The sequence below is a fragment of the Silurus aristotelis genome (assembly GCF_946808225.1).
Source record: "Silurus aristotelis genome assembly, chromosome: 19".
Classification (NCBI taxonomy): domain Eukaryota; kingdom Metazoa; phylum Chordata; class Actinopteri; order Siluriformes; family Siluridae; genus Silurus; species Silurus aristotelis.
Window position 1 is genome coordinate 17214187 of NC_139592.1, and position 24086 is coordinate 17238272.

The 24086-nt window shown below is 37.7% G+C and overlaps 1 protein-coding gene and 1 long non-coding RNA gene across 2 annotated transcripts in view; one reads left to right on the forward strand and one right to left on the reverse strand.

Moving 5' to 3' along the window:
* The window catches only part of LOC310742049, a 101912-nt gene that overhangs the window by 59613 nt on the left and 18213 nt on the right, over positions 1 to 24086 (forward strand). The window lies entirely within an intron of this gene.
* LOC310715014 (protein FAM50A-like) overlaps positions 1 to 24086 on the reverse strand; it is a gene marked incomplete at its 3' end in the record, with an annotated part of 34571 nt that overhangs the window by 7434 nt on the left and 3051 nt on the right. The window contains exons 2-9 of the mRNA XM_083521163.1: positions 16931 to 17015; positions 16234 to 16333; positions 15998 to 16121; positions 15190 to 15334; positions 8241 to 8317; positions 7583 to 7649; positions 5139 to 5200; positions 4440 to 4516 (exon numbers count right to left, since the gene is read on the reverse strand). Coding sequence (XP_083377289.1) covers positions 4440 to 4516; positions 5139 to 5200; positions 7583 to 7649; positions 8241 to 8317; positions 15190 to 15334; positions 15998 to 16121; positions 16234 to 16333; positions 16931 to 17015 — 737 coding nt within the window. The remainder of the gene's footprint in view (positions 1 to 4439; positions 4517 to 5138; positions 5201 to 7582; positions 7650 to 8240; positions 8318 to 15189; positions 15335 to 15997; positions 16122 to 16233; positions 16334 to 16930; positions 17016 to 24086) is intronic.

The window sequence follows — 24086 nt, forward strand, 5'->3', positions numbered from 1 at the left end:
CAGCCTGCAGTCCAGACCTTCCACCAGTTGAAAAAATGTGGTGCATCATGAAAAGAAAAATATGACAAAGATGACCCAGGACTGTTGAGAAAGTAGAATCCTTTATCAGACATGAATTGGACAACATTCTTCTTCCAAATCACCAGCAAATAATCTGCTTAGTTTCCAGACCAATGCAGACTGTTGTTAAAAGACTAAGGAAATGTAAAACTTGGCAAACTGGTTGCTGGTAAACATGGCTCTGCCCCAACCTTTTTGAGAAGTGTTGCAGCCATCATGTACTAAAGATTTAAGATGGCAGTGTGGCAGTAGCTCCAAAATGGTGCTACTTTCATTTTATAGACCAGGGGTCGCTTTCGATTCCCCCTTCATTAGTCTGCTGCAGGCGACGCGGAGGTCTGGACATCTGCAACATCTCAGATCTCAGATGTGCTGAAGCCAGTTTGATGTGCAAAACAACATGGCAGTAAGGAAGACCATCCTTCCTCCCACCGACCAAGTGCTCTGTCTATCCACTGCTGAAGTGAAAAAAAATCTATGCAGAGTTAACCCACGGAAGTCTGACAACATTCCTGGCAGAGTGCTTAGCTGTTCTGCACAGAGAATGTGCAGAACAGCTAAAGGATGTCTTCACCGACATCTTCAACATATGCCTGAGTAGTGCCGTTGTTTCTACATGCCTCAAGTCAACAACCATCGTCCCTGTGCTGAAGAAGTCTACAGTCTCCTGTCTCAATGACTATCATCCAATCGTACACACACTCATCATGTTGAAGTGCTTCGAAAGGCTTGTCATGAGTTTCATCAAGACCCAGCTTCCACCCTCACTGGACCCCATGCAGTTCACGTATCTTCCAAACCATTCGATGGACGATGCCATCTCCACGACCCTCCATCTGCCCTCACCCACCTGGACAATAAGGACTCATATGCACAAATGATGTTCATAGACTTTAGTTCAGCATTCAACACAACTCTCCCTTAGCACCGGAATGAGAAGCTGAGCCTACTCCCTCCCCCATCCTTATCACGTTCTACAGAGGGACCATTGAGAGCATCTTGAGCAGCTGCATCACTGCCTGGTTTGGGCACTGCACTGTCTCAGATCGCAAGGCCCTACAAAGAATAGTGAAGACAGCTAAGAATCTCTGGGAGAGAGTCTCTCTCCCATCTATCACGGACATTTACACCTCATGCTGCATCCGCAAAAGCCAACAGCATTGTGGGCGACTCTACACAACCCTCACACACACTTTTCACTCTCCTACCATCAAGGTGTAGTGGTTCCGAAGCATTCAGGCCCTCACATCCAGACTGTGCAACAGTTTTTTCCCTCAAGCCTTTCCAAGGTTCCTCAACACACAGAAATGAATTGGAACTCCCACGCACACACTCACTCAAATGTGTGTTACTGAGCTACTACAAATCTGAACTCAAACACACACTCATTTCACACATCCATGTTTCAGTACCCCCCATATTATATTATTTTATTATTACACAACTACAACATCGCTGTTTTGCACGACCTTTTATGTTTACATTTTGTGTTTATTTACAAGTACACTCCAGTTCTCTTGTGCACACTGTACTGTATAATACACAGTAGGTTTACTGGAAGCGCTATTTTGTGTTTTGTGCATTTGTCTTTTGCACTGTCTTGTCTTGCACTGTTTGCACACGATGCACTTTAAGTGGCGAGGACATCTTACTTTAGTCCTTATTTCTGTGTTTTGCTGTTATGTAGCTTTATATTGTTTTATGTAAATTTACACATTGTGTGTGTGTGTGTGTGTGTGTGTGTGTGTGTGTGTGTGTGTGTGTGTGTGTGTGTGTGTGTGTCTTTGTGCACAATATATGCAAAAGTAAATACCTTCAGCAGAATCTCCCTTGTGGGAGTGAATTCCACTCCACAGACATGTCCTAAACATTTTCTTAAAAAAATACATTTTAAGATTATTATGCTGTCTGTGTTGTCTATTGTGAATAAAATATGGCATTATGAGATTAGCAAATCAATGCATTCTGTTTTTAGTAAAATTTTACGCAGTGTCCCAACAGTTTTGTAAGTGGGGTTGTACTTAGCCTCTTAAATCCTTTAGAGTTAGTAAAGTTTTACTTAGTTTTTCACACATGGCTTTAAAAAAAATAAAAATAATAATAATAATAATAATAATAACACAGTGCATTATTTCATGTTTTTTTCTTCATGTGAATTTGTATTTATATAATTTTAAGCCTCTATGAGGACCAGATGATTTTATTACGCCCATCACATTTCAGCAACCATTTTAGTATATCTTCTCAAAGGACAATAGTATGGAAATGAAAATTGGATATATTTTAGTGTAGTCAATGTGCATCTGGTATAGCCATACAGATTTACTGTCCTCTGAAAATAACTCAACATGCAGCCATTTTTTTCTTAATAGCTTGCAACAAATGTGAGCACATCCTAAGTAATAACAGCTGTACGTCATGTAACTATGCAAGGCCATGTTTTTGTCAGCTTGACTGGACCATACAAATTTGTGTATCTTGTACTTGTTAAAATATGGTGCTTTAAGTGCTCATACTGACCATTGGATGTTCAAAATTGCACCTCGTGGGCAAAGGATTTGAGAATTAGAATTGTTGCTCTCCACAAAGATGGCCCGGGCTATAAGAAGATCGTAACAACCCAGCGGTCAGGTTCCACTCAAAACAAGCCTCTCAAGGGTCGATCAAAGAAGCTGAGCTTCAAGTGCAGAAGCTGGCTTCAAAAAAACAGATGCATGAGTGCTGCCAGAGTGCTGCTGAAAGTGAAGAAGTGGCTAAGTATTGCTCCAGACCTGAACCCTATTGAACACCTGTGTTGCATCCTAAAGCGGAAGGTAGAAAAGCAGCTCCTTGATGTAATTATGGAGGAGTGGAAGAGGATCCCAGCAACAACCTGTGCAGCTCTGGTTAATTCAATGCCCAGGAGGATTAAAGCAGTGCTAGATAACAATGGTGTTCACACACAATACTGATACTTGGGCATGTTCAATTAGGGTGTACAGTCAACCCCCGATAATTTGCGGTTCGAAACTTGTGGCTCGGAAAATTTGCGGGTTCTCATTTGGAACCTAACTAACAGCAAGTTGCGAATTATCCTAAAATTCGCGGGAATCCACAGCAGAACCGAATGTTCAGGAACGTTAGAAAAAACATTTCAAACTACAGTATGTCAAATAATTTGGTCAAATACTGTACACTATTACGTTTATAAAGTGACAATGTCTAGATGAATCCACTACTGTACTATAGGGGTGTACTATAGGGGGTGCATTTAAAATTAACTAGTCTTAGAACATAATCCCCACTTTTGTTGCCAGCCATTTAGACAGTAATGGCTGTATGTTATTTTCAGAGGACAGCAAATCTATACTGCTGTGCAAGCTGCACATTGACTAAAATATAATAAAATAAAATGTATTATTTCTATAGTATTGTCCATTGAGAAAATATACTAAAATGGTTGCTAAAATGTGAGGGGTGTACTCACCTTTGGGTGATACTGTATTTTCCGATACATAAAACCATAAAATTAAAAGATGGTTTCCTTTGTTCAGCAGAAGTAATTGGGTAATTGTTAACACTGCATTTTGTGAATATTGAAATAGTACATATAAGGTCTGTATTGAAAAGAATAGAAATAAAAGAAAAATAATTGCGGGGGAAGATCAGATACATCAGAAGTCATAGCAGAAAATAGAAACCTAACATAAATAGCTAATGTCCTAATATGCCTAATCATCAGCACACTCTGCCTTCTTTGTTCTCTACAGAGAACCTGTTCCCCAGCAGAAGGTCAAGACATTCCCTAGCACAAGGGAATGTTCTATACCTTTGTGAATCAGGCCTTTGTGTGTATATGACTCATCATGCACCTATACTGCCATGTACACGATTAAACTGTATGCTCAGTATATTTGTATTGTCTATCACATCCTGGTTTTCCACTCAAGGATTTAACAATGACAAGAAAACAACGTGTAATGTATTAATACCCTTGCATTTACAGCATTATATATTAGAAGACTTTGCTATCTAAATCTTGTTTGCTGATTGAGAACAAGAGTTAATTCTATCATGACTGCATCTAATTCTTACACAAACAAGATTAATATAACCATGCAACCTAAATCCAACTGAATGACAAAAGTTTAGGCTAAAACTTTTCTTCTGCATTTATTAAAAAAAAAAAAAATATATATATATATATATATATATATATATATATATATATATATATATATATATATATATATATATATATATATATATATAAATAACTAACACAGACTGATAAAAATAGATATTTTAAAGGCACAAAACAATAAGAAACACAGGCTAAACATGTCTCAAACCTGGAAGCAAGCTTTTGAATACTAGCAATATTTTTTAGGTTGACTTGCCTTAACTCACTGAAGTCTTTTCTCAGAACTTCCAGGGCTCTTTGGAGAAACTGTTGAATAGTATTGCCCTTCTTCATCTACAGTCAGAGATATGAAGACACAAAAGAGGTAAAATCCATTTAAAAAACATCAGCACAAAAAAGCAATGTTAACTTATTTACCAATGCATGCAATTTTTTTAATTTTAATTATATTATTTGATTTATTTGCCTGTTTAATTATAAAAAAAAAAAAATTTAAAATCATTTGACAAAGTGGAAATATAACTGCTTGTCATTGCACAAGCATTAGGCATAACCAGTAAAACAATTTGTATTCTTTTTAAACCACTGGTAAACTAACAAACAGTCTTGATAAAGTTGAAAGCATATTAAGAGCTATGAAGGAAACCACAAAACAAATGTCAGCAACCTCAAAAACCTCCATGGTAAAAGAATATTTCACAGTCCACCATTTAATGGCAAATATAGAGGCCATAAGTTGCAAAAAGATTTGAGATTGTTTACATAAGCTTAGTGGTGAAGCCACCACAGGTGCCCTGTTCAAAGTTAGTTAACACATAGAATACGTAGATGAAAATATCAAAAATTTAATTTAAAAAATCACATTTTATCATTTGATCTCAAGCTCAAATGAAAACCCTGGAAAAAGATATTTTGACAAAATAATATTTTGCTGTCATGCTGCGGTTGTGAGTACCTTGACTATTTTCCGGTGTCCAGATCCATTCCAGTACCTGAAAGTAATTTCTATTTCTTCCCCTGAACAGGACAAAAGTCAACTTTATTATATTTTGCTATAGTTTATAGATTAGTACACTAGCTCCCCTTTTAATTTTACTTATTTAGCACAGTTGCATTCTGGCTCATGTTGGGTCTAAGTTAAGAGTCTAAAATATCATATACCAGTCAAAGGTTTGAATACATTTTTCATAACATTGTACATAAATACTAAAGACCACTATGAAAGAACGTAGTTAACAAAAAGTGTTTGTTTACCCAGAACACCAGGATGTGTTTAATATAACTATATTAAACACATCCTGGTGTTCTGGGTAAACAAACACTTTTTGTTAACTACATTATTCTATACATGTTCTTTCATAGTGGTCTTTTTCAAATTTAGATTTGATGACTGCTTGCCAACTAATGGCATTCTCTCATCAGATCCATGAAGTAGTCCCTAGAATGGATTCAGTTCACAGGTGTGCCTTGTCAAAAGATAATTTGTGACATTTCTTGCCTTCTTAATTTGCTTTAGACCATCAGTTGTCTTGGGCAAAGGGGTGAGTAAAGTGTGTCTACACTGAAACTAATGAACTTTACACAGGCTTTAACGAAAGACACTTAATGCAATATGTTGCACTTCTATTAGGAGCATAGCGGTATTTTGGGAATAGCATGCCACTGCATTCTTCCGCTATTACTGCGTGTCTGGAGACTGAGGAATATGTCCTTTTTATTTTCTGATGCTCATTTCTAAGTTTCTTTGACTAACCCATAATGCTGTTGCCAAGAAAAATAAAAAAGCAAGAGTTTTGGAAACCTGTCTGTGCTTATATGATTTCTGTTACAACTGGAGTTTTAGTGAGCTCTCCCTTCACCCAGACTCAACGCGTTACAACGGCTTGTATCTAAACAGTAGCCTACCAAGAAAGTCATTGTTCACTGTCTTCCTCCTTCCTTTCACAACTACAGTGGTACCTTGACCCACGAGTGCATTAATGTACGAGTTTTCCGAGGTACGAGTGGTCACTTGGTCGATTTCTTTTGCTTTGTTATGCGAGCAAAAAATTAAGATACGAGCTCGAGACGCCGCTGCTAGATGGCGAAGCGAAGCCAGGAAGCGAAGATTGTGACGAAAATTAAGATAAGCAAAAAATGAAAGGGAAAAACTTTAAGGTTAAGGGATACGTAGTGTACAGGAGTGATAGTAAAACGAGTTTTCCCTCCGCCTCCGCTTATTGCCTCTACCCCCCCTTCACACACACACACACACACACACACACACACACACACACACACACACACACACACACGCACACACACACACCCACCCCACCGGCATTTTCATTAGCTCAAGTCGTCTCATCTCCAAGGAAAATACACTGAATAAAACCTAATTATATCTTTACATTCTCTTTCTATTATGTTTTTATACAAGATTTGTTATTTAGAAATGTATTTTCCAATTTAATAACATGAAACATAAAAACAGGGTGTCATTTTGAGGGTTGGAACGGATTAATGCCATTTTAAGTATTTTCAATATGGAAAACTGATGCGATGTGCGAGCAAATTGAGATACGAGCTCGACCATGGAACGAATTAAACTCGTAGGTCAATGTACCACTGTATTTCTCTGGGGAGTTTATCTTTTCAGGAAATTTTTCTCCCGAAGCCGTGCAGCGCAGAACACAGGTGAGGTGTGTTTTTTCGTTTCCGTTTGGAAATTTAATTGGTCTAATGTTATGTCGCTCGGTTTTTTGGCTTGAAGTTTGTGAAACCGGGAAAAACCAAGGAAAAATCCATATATTAGCCGATTCGTTGTTTAAGCCGCGGGGTTCAAAACGTGGGAAAAAAAGTAGCGGCTTATAGTCCGAAAAATACGGTAGTCAAAATTGAGGGCACACCACAGCATTGTGCAGGGACATGCCATCACACCTGGTTTTCACTTAGTGGGATTCTTTTTTTTTGTTTGTTTCCAACAAGACATTGACTCCAAAAACACCTTTTTGGTTATGTTAGAGCCATTTGTAAGATGACCTGGCCTGCAAAATCCACAGATATAAATCCAAATGAGATTGTTTGGAATGAGTTTAACCGAAGAGTGAAAAAAAAAAGCCGCCAAGAATCACTCAACACCCCTGGAAACCTCAAGATTGTTGGAAGACCATTCTGTCATCAAATCAAAAGGTGGCTACTTTGAAGAATCAAAAACATAAGCATATTTTGGGTTATTTAACACTTTCTTGTTTGCTACATAATTCAATGTGTTCTTTCATAGTTTAGACGTCCTTAGTATTAATGTACAATGTTGGAACAATGTAAATGATGATGGAAGGAAAGGGAAAAAAATAAATAAATAAAATAAAAAAGATGTGTCCAAACTTTGTTTACAATCGTTATTTTCAGATTACCAACCCTTGATTTTCTCCTGTTTCCGCTCCCATTTCTGTCTAAGCTCTTCTCTGAGGCGATTTTCCTCCTCCTGGACACACAAAAACACACAATCCATTTGTAAATGCACATGTAAACAAAAAAATACATGTAGAAACAAAAATATATATAGCTGTAAGTGGCAGTCTGCAAGGTCAAGGTTCCTTTGCAAAAGAAGACAAAATCATGAAGCCACCAGAAAAAGGAACAGCTGATGTCTAGACAGAGCAAAGAATTACAAAAATGTTTAATAAAAATAAAATGAAGCAATATAAACGAGGAGATAATGCTGGATTGTGAAATCAACATACAAAAAGGGTTTAATGTCAATTTGCCTCTTTCTGTCACAGTTCTGGCCATGTTTATTAACATACCAGGAAGCTAAGAAATGCTAGTCTTGTCACATGTCCAGAATAAGGTCACAGTGTGGTGTCTCAGCTGAATAACCAAACTCATCCTTACATAAAGAATACAGGCTGTGCTTTTAAAAACTTGCATGTGCATAAACATGATTTGTCATTTGTGTGTTTGTTTATTTATGTTTGTTATTTGTTCACTGGTGCTGGTATGTTTATTTTTTTAGGTCTCTTTTATACATTGTAGCCTTCTGGTAAGGAAGTGTTGAATAATTAAAAACCTTTACCTCTCTTTCCCTGTCTGGAAGAAAGCTGGTGTCGACATCAGGGTTCTTCCCCAGCTTATTTTTCTTAACTGCGGTGTCTAGCAAATAGCAACAAGTCAAATTAATACCAAAAGCTGAAATGTAATAATATGGTAATTTTCATAAAACTAGCATAACAAGTAAATATAAATAAAAATAAATACATTTGTAAACCCAAAGCACTTTATTTATAATATAAGCAGGTTAATGAAAACAGTTTTTGTTAAATCACTTCCAACTATTTTCATTTTGGATTTGTTATGCTATTATAATGTAAAATTATTATATTTCTGACAGAAGACAGAAATACAGTACTTGTTCTTGGGCCACAAGCAGAAGTCAACTTTCTAATTCTAATACAAAGATCTGTGCATTTCTGTTTCTTTAAGTGTGTTGGAGATTTTTGTGTACATTTCATCTAATTATTTGCTGTAACATGTCCCTTGTAACTTGTTTAATATATAATAACTGACAGTAGTTTTAAGGTCTGAGGGAAGAATTTCACTTCATCAAATGGCTTTAGTTTTCTCAGTGTGAGGACTGTTGGCTCTAGTCGGACAGTGTCCGCTGTTTTCTGCATGTCGAATAAGCGGCGGAGTTCGTTGGTGAGAAAGAGAACTCCGATTGGCTATTCAGATTAGCAAATGAGCACAAAGAAAAAAATGGAACTCATGAAAGCAAACAACAACGGAGTAAAGAGGAAATGCACAGACACTTGTCATTCTTGCCACTAGCGGCTGGTCCCTGGACAACTCCAATGTGCTTACTATCTGCTCAGTCATCCAATTTGCTGCACACAATAGGCAAAACTTTGCAGGGGTTAGCACATCAGGCAGACCACAATTATGCCACTATAGCATATTGAAAAAGTTTGAGCACAGAATATGCACACTGCCACCTTATTTACTGCCACATTTTCAACATGAGGTGCACAACTGTCTCTACAATTCAGTGGGACCAGAACCATGTTCCAGCAATTATACAAATCTGTAATGTTTGTGGCAAGGTAGATGAATAATTTCTTCATAACATGTACACAAGCTATTCCTGCCTGCTTACATTTTTTAATATTTTCTAACTTTACCTTATATTTATATTTTGTATTTTAGCTTTTGTTGTCCATAATGCAGCAGATCTTTAAAAAAGAAAACACTTTGATTTGCACACTTGTTTGTATTTTTTCACATAATTATCAGGACCAAAACAAATCAAAATTACTTCACAATAACTGTTTTTATGAGTTTAAGCATGAAATGCTGAAACCCTATTGTTATTGTAGAGATTTGTAGGGGGTTAAGCATTAAATGCTGAAACACTATTGTTTTTGTAGAGATTAATATTATTCCTCCCTAAAACTGATTGTGCAGATCAAACTGTAAGGAAACTTGGCCAGATGGTAGAGCTTTAAAAAAAATTTTTTTTACACATTTCTGGCCCTAGCTCGTAAAAGATACATCCTAGACTCAAAACTTTCAGATACTTGAAATCCTTCAGTCTTAACAAAGAAAATATCTATTGACTGTTTCATTAAGCTTTATGAGGACATTTGTGTATCTCAAAAAACAACCATCAAAGACATTGGAGCACCTGTTAGACAAGGTCAGTGGAAGCCGATCAAAACGAAACTCGGTAGGCATGTTCGACCCATGGCACTAAAAGTCTGTATGAATTTTGAATAGCATCGGCCACTAGGGGGCGATATCGTGTTTTTCAAGTGTATAAATGAGTGTATATTGCACGATCTTTTAAACGTACACTTAAATTTCATAAGATTTTATTGATCTCGAACAGAGCAATTTCGCCTCAAGGACCACTGCTGTCAATCAAATCCTTCATGAATTATTCTTAATTATGTTAAAAACCTACTTCCTGCGAACTACTACTAGGCTTTTCATCTAATTGGAGCTAACTCAGTTCAGAAATGTTCACTGGGCAGTGATTATCAAAATTATACAAAAAAAATTATAAAAAAATAAAAAAAACATTTCTACTCACTATTAAAAGTCACCAAAAGTTTCAAAGTAGGCGTGTCACTGGAATGAGATTGTTTAGCGCCACAACCTAAGATAAAAACGTCTACACCTATGCAAACATTCATCCGATCGACTTGATACTGGGCAAGCAGTGTGTGCCATAAGATCTCATGAGGACATTTTGTGTATCTCAAAAAACATGGCCGCAATCTGCCAATTACATGTGAGCACCTGTTAGAAAATGTTGCTAATGTTCCAACTTTTATTTCATTATGACCTTGAATACCTCATTTGCTTGAACCCGCTAATCACTTCTTGCAGCTATATTTATTATTATTTTAATTATTGTTGTTATTATTATTATTATTATTATTATTATTATTATTATTGTTATTTTACTTCATAAAGGCCAATAATTTGACCCTTCTGATGAATGACATCAGCCTCCAGTGTGTATACTCAAACCAGTGAGAAATCACTTCAAAATTCTCTCAAGCTATCACTTCAATATGCTACCAAACTAAAAGCAAACAAAAATAACCCAGCCTATTAAGCAGTTTTTTATCCTTTTGGTATTCGCATTAGATTACAATTCGATAACTTAAAAATTAACTTGGACATCGAAAACCAGATGCACTTCAATCTTTTATTCCCTGTGGACATTAATGAAACTTATCAGCATGGATCCGAATCACCCAAATGTCTATAGGCAGCAATATCTGGTCATATAAAATGGCAATGTCATGATAAACATATCATCAGTTCATGAGTCATTGCCATTTTTGTCAAAGTAGTCACGTCTACATTGAACATTTCTGTGACCCTTTGAACACTAAGAAGCAAGTGCATCGGGTTTTTATATATATACTATACTTTACTATCTGTCCAAGTTTCAAGTCTTTATTCCTTACGGTTTGGTCTGCACAATCAGTTTAAGGGTGGAATAATAATAATAAAAATCTCTACAAAAACAATAGGGTTTCAGCATTTCAGCATTAATTAGGAAAATGGTCTTAATTTGCTAGGGAGCATAAAGATTGAACTCTGAAAAAGTTCAGGTGGCCAATTAATTGAAGAAGGGAGTTAACATTACCCCAATGCAACTCATAGCTGCTGTGGCTAAATCATAAAGATGAGCCTTGCAGCTGGAGTCAGGGACCACTATTTATGAAATTGAGTTCCGAGCACTAGCCAAAAGGCACAGCCGAGGGATGACGTGTTACCTAAACTGAAGAGTCTTACTAGCTGCTGCCTTAACAAATACAGATCTAGCTCAAGCACCTCCGGATGCTACTCGGTTCAGCACATGGAAGTTAGTGGGGGCGACTTGACAAGTCTATTCAAAAGAATGGATGGATCCATCAGACAACCAGTTCATTGATCATCGTAAAGCAGAACGTGTCCTACGGAGAGAGTGTGAAGCTTAGACATTTTTTGAGGAAATATCAGCCTTCAAAGCACATAAACTACACCAAACCACAGTTGGCTAATGTGTCTTGCTCCAGAGTAGGATCCAGAATGCTCAGAGTTGGGGGACGATTATAAAGAATGGAAAACCAAGATGTTGAACAGATTCACCCCATAATGCTAGATCCACAGCATCCAGCAAAAAAGCTTCTTATTAAAGACTTTGATGAGCGATTGTTGCACCCAGGTAATGAATAGCTGTGTGCAGAATTACGAAGGCAATACTGGACCTTGCGGGGATGGCAAGCTGTTCAACACCACCAGCTGAACTGTTAATCCTGTCAACGATGGAAGGCTCAGCCAAAGTACCACAAATGGCAGATTTGGCAGATTTCTCAGGCATCTCTCTCCCTCGCTCTCTTTATTCAACAGGAGTGGACTGTTCTGTCCCTTATAAAGCTAAAATAGGCAAAAAGATTGAGAAGGGCTGGGTATCATTTTCAAATGCCTCACCACAAGAGCTGTCCACATAGAGCTTCTAAACACTATGGATGTGGATGCAATCCTGCTTGCTCTTTTGTGATTCATAGCCAGACATGACAGACTGAAGGAGAGCAGGTCAGACTGTAGCACAAACCTTTGTAATGCTGACTCAAAACTGCATGAATCCATTTGTGCCATTGAGATTCAAATGACAGAAACTTAGTTTACAAGGAACTACCTAACCACACTCCAGACACGTGAAAAAACTCTTACAGCGGGTTTGGTAGTCTTAATAGTTGACCCACAACTTCCCAGGGCACAGTGGCCTATTGGAAAAGTTCCAAGACTATGGTCAGTACTAATGGATGTGTGAGAACAGAAGACGTCAATGTCATCACCAGGGCAGTCATTTGCATTATTCCATTGTCTGCTCTTAAAGATGACAAGAAAGACTTTTAAACATTTGTGGCTCAAATATGAGGGCGGCTGTTGTGAATTCTTTAAATTATATAGTTTTCAGTGTGTGGCTGCTGTGTTTTATACTTTAGAGTGCTTTACATGAAACAAAATACTTCATACATATGTAGGATGTGTGCTGCGCACTCCCTAGTGCTCACAGTTTTGATGTGCGCACGGATGCACATACGGCACTATGCAAATATGAGTCACTTTTCTGTGCAATGTGAAACAGGTGTTCTGCTAATATTTCTAAATATGTAAAACGCACGTGACCCATGCCTTGTTTAAATATGTTTCTGATTCTGCTAGCATATTTTACATTTATTATACTTCGGTATTATAATGTAGAAGCTTAAGTTGTTTATGTGTTTCATACTCATGTTCTATCCAAAATCCATACTCTATTGTTCTTTAGTCGGCTAATCACACCTTTAGAGAGTTATTTAGTTGTTTAATCTGCAGTTACTGGTCTATACAACAGTATGTGAATATTACGGTATGTTTGATATTAAATTTTTTCCTTTACTGTTGTTTATTCACTAATTGCAAAAACTATCTCTGATACAAACTTAATATGTATATGGTGACCCCTGAACAAACTAAAATGTGGAAAGATATTTGATTGCTCCTACTCCCTGATCAGATTACCGAAGTGGTTAACAGCATTAAAAGAGCCAGCATTTAGTGGGCAATCAACAGCACAAGGCACCTCATAAGCTGTTATAATCGTAATTGGGTGGACCAACAACATGTTCCAAATACCCAAAATTGTATTTGAGCAGCACTTAAAATTACTCTAACTGTATGTTACATTTCAAAAGTGCTTTACATGTCAACTAGAGTTCAGCAAACTGCTAGAGACTAGAGATTAATACTAGAGATCATTAGGGCTGCAACAGCTAATCGATAAAATCGGTAATTAAATACATTGTCAACTATCAATGCCATTATCGATTAGTTGGGCTGCTCCAGTTATGGGTTAGTGTGATGGTAAGATAGCACAGCTTGCGAAATAGAAGAGAATACAGGCTCAAACGGAAGCAGGAAAAAGTGTGCGTCCAAAGTCATCCAAGGCATGGGAGCATTTTATATTAAAACGCAACAAAGAACACTGTAACCTGCAAATTATGCAAAGCTGAGCGTGTGTGGCATAGTCAAGTAGCACAGTGATGCACGTGAAAAGAAAACACACTGGTGTCACGGATGAATGCAAAACATCAGCACAGTGAGCAAAAACTGTGTAATCCTCATTATGTGAACATGGTGCAGTTTAATGAAGTTCTATTGAGTAAATTGTTTGTTTGTATCTTCGGGACAGTCGCACTGGATCTGTTCTGTCGAGACTCGCAAGCATCAGGTTGCGCAATCACCTCGTTTACGACAGTGATGGATTCAATTAAAAACGGTGCGAACAAACACAATCTAAAAGCAGCAAATAACAGAAGCAGTAAACAATTACATTTTTAGTCACTGTTGTGCTTTTCAGCAAATTCTTACTGAACAAAATGTATGTATTTTTTTAAACAAAAAATATTTAGTTTTGTTGTATTTCGTAAATACATTTTTTATGCATGATTCTCAACTTGCCATCTTCAATTATCATTAAAAAAAATACAAATGTTAATTTAAACAAATTGCTTCACCTTTCATACTATATTTTATAATCATTTACATACTTTATAATGTCTTAATTAAAGATTTACTCAATATGTGGATTTAGCTTTTTTTTAAGTATACTTTTATACATAAACACCCTAAATTGGGGTTTTATATAGTTCTAATTAGCAAAACATTTCACCAAAAAAGTGTTGTTTTTTTTGTTTTTTATCTGACTCATCAATTAATCTGAGGGATTTAGCAAACTAATCAGTAGTTGATAATTCATGTTCATTATTTTTCATACATTTTTTATTAAATGATCAGTTTTGATCATTTAATCATATTTTTCTAAACATTATTCACAACTACTTGTTGTAATTCTTACATTATTTCAGCTTTAACTTAGGGACGGTTTATAGAATAATTTCATGGCAACTTTGCCAAAATAGGTGCCTGTAGTAAGCTCTCTGCATTTGATTTATCATAACATTACATAAAAATCTGTTCAGATGGCAGCTTTTTGGTGTTAACCCAAGCTTCTGTGCAAAAACATTTACCGTATTTTCCGGACTATAAGCCTATAAGAAAATATTTTTCTGAGACTTTGAACCCCGCGGCTTAAACAACGAAGGGGCTAATTTATGGATTTTTCCTGGGTTTTTCCCGGTTTCACAAGCTTCCAGCCAAAAAACTGAGCCCCATAACATTGAAAATCTTTATATTAAATCGGATGCGCTCCCACTGAATCGGCCCTCAGCACATCATAAATATGGATGAGGTTCCTCTGACGTTTGACCTGCCTCTCATTTGCACTCTCTACAGGAAAGGAGAATCATTCGTCACGCTGAAAACAACCGGGCATGAAAAAAACACACTTCACCTGTGTTCTGAGCTGCACAGCATCGGGAGAAAAGCTTCCACCGGTGGCAAATTTTAAACGCACGACGATGTCAAAAGATAAACTCTCGAGAGAAATTGTTGTGAAAGGAAGACAGTATACAATGACTTACTTTGTCGGCTACTGTTTAGACACAAGCCGTTGTAACGTGTTGAGTCTGGGTCATGGGAGAGCTCGCTAACTTCAGTTGCAACAGAAATCATATAAGCACAGACAGGTTTCCAAAACTCGTGCTTTTTTATTTTTCTTGGCAACAGCGTTACAGGAGTCAAAGAAACTTAGTAATGAGCATCAGAAAATAATAAGGACATATTCCTCGTCTTGCAGTAATACCGAAAAAAAATGCGGCGGCAGGCTATTCCCAAAATGGCGCTCTGATCTTAAAGGAGCCACAACATATTTCACCCATTACACCGTGTAACAGACACTCTCTTTCGTTAAAGCCTGTGTAAAGTAGAAACCTGCGGCTTATAGACAGGTGCGACTTATTTATGTTCAAAATAAAAATCTTTGTAAAATTCAGTGGGTGCAGCTTATATTTGGGTGCGCTTAATAGTCCGGACATTACGGTAATACTCCCAAATGGCAGAGTCAGTCAACGGAGCTCAACCCATCAGAGAATGTTTTACACTGAAGGCAGGCCGACCGTAAAGAGAGAAAAATCCACAAATAAGCAGCTACTTAAGGTCATCATTGGCTGCTAAAAAAAAAACCCTAATGTCTTTCACTACTTTCAAAACAGATGCTTCATTTGCTTCACTTTCCTTTTTTAATGATGCTGAACTTTATTCTGAAAAGTAAAATTTTTTATTTTGTGAAAAACATGCACAATACTAGATTATTTTTGTCATTCAAAGTTTGCTGCCATCTTACCCAAAACATATAATGCTGCACTATAGTATATTTGAACAGTGTAATCAGACCCCTAAAAACTGAAATAACTTACCATCTTCATCGTCTCCTTCATCTATACTGAAAGACAAAAAGGCAATTTTTCTCTTCTGTTCCTCTTTTCTCTTTTTCTCTTTCTGCTTCTCTAATTTGCTAAAAAGAAATTTTAGAAATCAACAAAAAATAATCTGAAAACTTATCAAATTAAAAAAATAACCCTAGGCTGTCAGGAAAGATCATAAATAAATAGCAGTTAATGTCTTACAGCTGTAGTTCTTTGGACTGCTCCTTCTTGGCCAGCTGCTTTTCTCGCTCTTTTACAAGAGCTTCTTGCTTTGCTTTCATGTCAATCAAAGTCACCAAGCCTTTAAAGAAGATAAAAAAAAATCAAAATCAAACACAAGAACACTCATGCACAAGACTCCAGCACGCCTTAAGTTTTCTGTTTGAATGTACCAATGATGTCTTTGCATTCTACATGCAACATGTCTCGCAATGGACTGCCTTAACAAAAACTGTTCTTAGAATCCAAAAACCTTTAGCACCAAATCATTGCAAAACCCAAACCGAAAGGATTAAAAAATGTATAATGAACATTTAAAAAATATGTTCATATTTACTGCATATTTAAAATATTTCTTTTTAAAATGTATTTTATATTTTATATATATATATATATATATATATATATATATATATATATATATATATATATATATATACACACACACACACACACACACACACACACACACACACACACACACACACACACACACAGCGCAAATTCATTTTATTCTTAAAATTCATATGTATGTTATTTTCAATATTTTTCCTCATGCTATGGAGGGGGGGTCACGCAACTTTGAAATCATTCAACCAATAATTATTTTAATGTCATATCTTAATATAAGCTTTTATATATATTATATCAAAAATATTTAACTCTGAAGTTTGCTTACCCACAGTGCTTGACTTGAGCTCTTGCTCAACAGCATCATAATGAGCAGAGAACTTTTTATCAATGTTGGACTTCACAATGTTGTCCTGAAAGGCAAAAAGGGTATTACTTATACACTGATATAAAGGGGTGTGTGTATATTTAAAAGATGGTTGTTGTGAGTTAAAATCTGAAACTTTTTAAAAGAGAATCGGAAATGCCCATATGCAAGACAAATTATGTCACAGTGGAAAAATACTGCTGGTTACTCGAACAGCAATCGCTAGCTAATTATGTTTAATCCATGCTCACATTTATTCATTCATTCATTTTCTCCCGCTTATCCGTAATTCGGGTCGCGGGGGCAGCAGTCTAAGCAGGCCCCCGCCTTCGACTGCTGCCCAATCCTAACAGCACCGTCCCTTAAGGTCCCTCCTGCAGGTGGTGAGCCCACGGGAAGCATGCTCACATTGTTTTTGCATAATCATCCATTAACATTGCTACAATGCTACACAAATGTTCAGCCTTATGGCTGAAATGATTCATTGAGTAACTTGAATAATTCCAATACAAAAATGAATTGAGGCAAAATAAACACACAAGATGCAGCAGAATAAAAAAATGTAGGAACAGAAAGAAATCAATGAGGTACGAGGAGCAGGTTCAGGGCAAAGTAAACACCAGAAAGTTTCTACAGTTTGGGATCATTTTAAACTGAAACATAAAGAAAACTCTGTACAGTGCTAAGTTTGAAAGAGGCAGATGTAGAGGACAGGGGGGTATGGAGACGGATGATCCGCTGTGGCGACCCCTAACGGGAGAAGCCAAAAGAAGAAGAAGAAGGGCGTCTGCCATAGATATTATCAGCCATTCATGTTGCAGCCGCAACATATAAAAATTCATGCATTCATTCCTCTGTTTTTGTTCATAACCAACATTAAAATCAGGAAAAAGTGAGAGCAGTGACTAACTACAGCACAGGTGTTTGTGCCAGATGAACTGGATTAATACTGGGTATTGAGTATGGACCAGGCTGACCACTGAATACAAACTTCAGATCTTCTGAAAATTTCTGCATGCACTGTAGAGCTCCTATAGTATCTTAAATATGTAATATCTTTAATATGCAATATCTTTAATCTGTGTTCGACTTTGTTCTGTGTTGCTGGAGGCAGACCAGATGTTTCTCGTTAAGCCAATGTTTGAAAGGCCATAGTGTTTAGAGCCATGACTGGGAAAATGAGGCTGTCGTCCTTAAATCAGTATGAGTCGAAGTATAGAATATGATCCAGGATGCATGTCCTTTTGGGAGATGACCTCTGACCCGTTCATTAGATAATTAAGATGAATGATCTGGGAAAGGGAGCTCCGATACATCTGGGATACATTAGTCTGGGCAAAGACAGACTTCGCTTTGTGTTGAAGAATTATTGCAGAAATGAGGTCATATACATTAAGGGGCGGACCCAGAATTCGGGCAATATTTAACATGGGTGGAGCTATGAATCGGGAGTCATCGACTCATCGATACAGCGGCTCCGAGCTAATCCAGGAGGCTCGTGAAGATGCTGAATCTCTGTGTTAAATAAAAACTTTATTTACAAAGAAATATCAGTGTCGGCGAGGATTCATTCCAAGAAAAAGCTACACTCCATCAAGACAAGAAATATACATCATTTCCTGGTGTCACGAATCCTGGGCGTGTTGTGGCCTTCAGCTTCGCGGTTCTGCTCCATCGTCTGCTCCCGAATCTGTCTGGCCAGCTGAAACGGTAAGCTTTCACCCCCTGGGGTGGTTCTGTTTTTCTGTGGCTGGGTCGCACCGTATACAGGGCCTGTGTGTGGGTTTTTTGTGTGTGTTGTGGCTGTTTCTGGGAGTTTCTTCGTTCTAAATTTTTTTTGCACTGCTGGGCAGCGCAAAAGGGGGGATTTGACTGTAATTATGTTTTAAGGAAAATTAGACATTGAATTACAATAGAAAAGAAGTGAAGTAAAAAGTTTAAGAGATAAAAGGAACAGGAATAAAGAGAGAAGTAAAGAAAATAAGAGTTGAAGCTGAAGAGAAAAAGTATAAAGGTGAATGCTTTTGAGAAACAGAAGAAATATGGTACAATAGTTGAAGAAAGAATAAGGTTTAAAGAAAAGGAGCCGCAAGATTTGAATGAAAACCCTCAGGGAGGTGACATTAGGTGGGCCATAAAGACCTGGATATTTACTAAGTGAATTTCAGGCCAGTTTTAACAAACTGGATGATGCAGAATTAAAATTCAATTGAAGTTCCCACTCTGACAATTAGTTGACGAGCTAATGTAAAGAAGCAGCCTCTCATTTGAATTTCTGCATATCAAAGAGTTAGCATAAATTTAATAAAGGAAGGAAAATAATGAAGAGAAAATAAATAGGAAAAAGGTGTTGCAAAATAGCATGCTATAAGTTTGTATGACTGAGTCGACTATAGTGTATGTGAAATTTAAATGTTGTGTATGTATTTACTGCGAGTTTTTAGATTTAAGAGTGATTTGTGTGTGTGTGTGTTTGAGGAAAAAGTGTGTGCGTTTTTGTTAGTGTTAAAACTGTTTCACACACATTCCTTGTCCGTTCAGTGTCTATAGGATATTTACGATGTTAGTTTTTAAGGTAAACAGAGAGTCTTATCTGGGCTCACACATCTCCCCCTGGTATATCCTCTTGTCTAAACAGGAAAACACTTTAGGTCAGCCTTTTGTGTGTGCGTGTTCGTGTGTGTGTGTGGACTGTATCATCCTGTGTGTATAAATACGTGTCTGCCACCTGCAATAAATGAAGAGAAACATTTTGCCACATTCTGTGTGCGGTGTGATTCTTCCCTGATCAGAAAAGACATTACGGGTCTCGCAGGTCGTTTGGAAAACTTCTCCAGTCATTTCGTTTTTGGCATGATAAAAATCTAACAGTTAAAAAAAAAAAAAAAAAAAAAAAAAGGGAGTCTCTCCCTCTCTGTGCGCGCGGAACTAAGTGTGTGTGTGTGTGTGTCTGTGTTTTCGTGTGTGCGCTCAGCTGTGGGCGGGACCCCCTCTCCTCTCTCTCTCTCTCTGAAAGTTTGTGCGTGTGATTGACTGCAGTATGTGTGTAATATATACAGTGGGTACGGAAAGTATTCAGACCCCCTTAAATTTTTCACTCTTTGTTATATTGCAGCCATTTGCTAAAATCATTTAAGTTCATTCTTCTTCCTCATGAATGTACACACAGCTCCGCATACTGATGGAAAAACACAGAATTGTTGACATTGTTGCAGATTTATTAAAAAAGAAAAACTGAAATATCACATGGTCCTAAGTATTCAGACCCTTTGCTGTGACACTCATATATTTAACTCAGGTGCTTTCCATTTCTTCTGATCATCCTTGAGATGATTCTACACCTTCATTTGAGTCCAGCTGTGTTTGATTATACTGATTGGACTTGATTAGGAAAGCCACACACCTGTCTATATAAGACCTTCCAGATCACAATGCATGTCATAGCAAATGAGAATCATGAGGTCAAAGGAACTGCCTGAAGAGCTCAGAGACAGAATTGTGGCAAGGCACAGATCTGGCCAAGGTTACAAAAAGATTTCTGCTGCACTTAAGGTTCCTAAGAGCACAGTGGCCTCCATAATCCTCAAATGGAAGACGTTTGGGACGACCAGAACCCTTCCTAGAGCTGGCCGTCCGGCCAAACTGAATTATCGGGGGAGAAGAGCCTTGGTGAGAGAGGTAAAGAAGAACCCAAAGATCACTGTGGCTGAGCTCCAGAGATGCAGTCAGGAGATGGGAGAAAGTTGTAGAAAGTCAACCATCACTGCAGCCCTCCACCAGTCGGGGCTTTATGGCAGAGTGGCCTGACGGAAGCCTCTCCTCAGTGTAAGACACATGAAAGCCCGCATGGAGTTTGCTAAAAAAAACACCTGAAGGACTCCAAGATGGTGAGAAATAAGATTCTCTGGTCTGATGAGACCAAAATAGAACTTTTTGGCCTTAATTCTAAGCCGTATGTGTGGAGAAATAAGGCACTGCTCATCACCTGTCCAATACAGTCCCAACAGTGAAGCATGGTGGTGGGAGCATCATGCTGTGGGGGTGTTTTTCAGCTGCAGGGACAGGACGACTGGTTGCAATCGAGGGAAAGATGAATGCGGCCAAGTACAGGGATATCCTGGACAAAAACCTTCTCCAGAGTGCTCTGGACCTCAGACTGGGCCCGAGGTTTACCTTCCAACAAGACAATGACCCTAAGCACACAGCTAAAATAACGAAGGAGTGGCTTCACAACAAGTCCGTTACTGTTCTTGAATGGCCCAGCCAGAGCCCTGACTTGAACCCAATTGAGCATCTCTGGAGAGTCGTAAAAATGGCTGTCCACCAACGTTTACTATCCAACCTGACAGAACTGGAGAGGATCTGCAAGGAGGAATGGCAGAGGATCCCCAAATCCAGGTGTGAAAGACTTGTTGCATCTTTCCCAAAAAGACTCCTGGCTGTATTAGATCAATAGGGGGCTTCTACTAAATACTGAGCAAAGGGTCTGAATACTTAGGACCATGTGATATTTCAGTTTTTCTTTTTTAATAAATCTGCAACAATGTCAACAATTCTGTGTTTTTCTGTCAGTATGGGGTGCAGTGTGTACATTCATGAGGAAGAAGAATGAACCTAAATGATTTTAGCAAATGGCTGCAATATAACAAAGAGTGAAAAATTTAAAGGGGTCTGAATACTTTCCGTACCCACTGTATATATATATATATATATATATATATATATATATATATATATATATATATATATATATATATATATATATATATATATATATATATATGAATAAATACATATGAAGGTTAAGGGTTAATTTTTAGTAATTACAAGGGAAATATTTGTCTTCTATTAAGAATAAAACAATGAGCCTCATTATTACATAAGAGGACTGAATCTGTTAAAATCTATGAGCTTCCCTCAGGAATCCTTTTTGTTCTGTTAATGACAAAAGAGAAAGATAAAAAACAATGAGCCTTTTTGGGTAAATATTTTATGTATGGCCAAATAACCTTATGAGCCTCTAAAGAGGACCTAACACCGAAGTCAAAACACCCTTAATACTGAATGAATAAAGATATCCCCACAGTGAGACAAACACTCCCCTGTCCTGAATGAATAATATAATTCCCAAAAAGGACATTTTCAAGTAGAGAAGTTAATGAGGGTGGTAAGTGTGTGCGTGTATGAGCAACTACTATAATAAAGTGATTATTGTATATGTATATGTATTGTTTGTGAGTAATACTGATTGATAAAAGAGTTGGGGTGATTATTAAAGTAAAGCAAATAGAAGTTCATGCAATATGATGTTTAGAGGTTAAAAGGAGATCTGTAGAGCATAAATACAGAAAGTTGTCATAATGTCAAAAATAATTACTCCTGTAGATGTGGTATGCGAACAAGTTTTTGTGCAGAGAGGTTATAAGTAGGTGGGGACTTCCGGATCGGATATCCTCAGATAATGGAAAAGAATATGTGGATAAAACAGTTAAATTGATCTTTAAAAAGTTGGGAATTGGGAAGACGGACGCCGACTCCTTGTTTGCGTACCAGTGGGAAAGGTCCAAGTCTAGCACTTTTGGAAGACGAAATGCGAACTTATGTAACATACATGGTCAGCTTACATAAAAGGATATCCGCTTATGTTTTTGACAGGCAGAGGAAAGATGAGGTGCAGCAGAAACTTGATGAGCAAAAGAGTACCACAGTGCAACCTGAAGACAAGGTGTTTGTGAAAGTGTTTAGAAGGAAGTGGTATAACGAACGTCGGGAAGCACCATTTGAAGTGGTCCGCAGTACTGGAACAGCGGTCCAGGTCAAAGGATCTCCAACGTGGGATCATTTATCACATTGTGTTAAAGCACCGAAAGAGGAGATAATGTGTTCCCAGAGTCAAGATGGTGAGGGTTCAAGAAAGTTGGAAGAAAGTGTGGATGGGCATGCCGCAGGAAAGGAGATGCATGAAAATAACCAGAGTCAAAACCCGAGAGGGGAGATTGTCCGTGATGTGGATGATGTCAATGATGCTGTGTATGTTTCTGACGATGCCAGAAATTACGTTACAGTTAACGAGAAGAACATTTGGGGACATTGATTTCCAGCAGTTTCACTGTGTCAACAGCAGAGCCTGTGGCAGTCGAGAGACAAGCGTCACAGGTTAAGAAGGACTGTGTCTCAACTGCAGGAGAATCAAGGGAGACAGTTGAAAGAAGGAGTTCAAAACCAGCTCGGAAAAGGTTTAGACCAAAACGGTACGAGAACTAGAGCCCATGCGACTATAGTTCCTCAGCAGATTGCTACAACGCCCTCTCCTCCGAAGGTTGTTATTAGAGTTAAGTTAGGGAAAGCGACTGTTCTTCCTTGTCGACGTAGAAGATGAAATGTTGGTAGTACTGATCCTCCTAAGTGGAGGAATAATCGTGGTGAAGATCTGTTGTTGACAGGACCTGAATTTGAACGTGTGCCTCGCGATCAAAGAAAGTATTTTTTGTATAATGACATGAAGTTGGTGAAGATGCAGACAGATTGTTCACTAGTCTTGCGTAATGCTACATGGGAAGATGAAGGTGAATATGTGTGTACTTATGTAGAACCAGCATTTAAATTTGTACCGATTCTTAATTATTGGGTGGATGATTATGTAACGCGTAAAGTGACACTTGTGATAAAAGATTTGGAACCCAGTGGGAGTGTCACAGATACTAAAGAGGTTCAAGATCAACCTATTACAATTACTTCTCCAAGGATGAATAATACTCGAATGGAGCTTGTTACTGTAGCTCTGGATACAACTAAGAAGGTTAATACATCAACCCAGACTACTACTACTTCATCTAGGACTGTGAAGGAGAATAATGATAGTGACGACGCCTTTGATGTCTGTGAAATTTGTAAACGTAACACAGGCACCTGACGTAGTGACCTTAAAGTCAAAAGAGGTGGTAAATGTAACTCAGAAGCCTATGTTGAAAACTGAGCCTAAAGTTAATGGTAGTGAGGAGACCTTTGAGGCTGGGAAACAGATGATGGAAGAGCATGCTGTAGAATCAGCTGAGACAGCTCAGGAAAAAGTACTAGATACAAAGAGTGAGTATTTTGATTCTACTCAAAATCATGC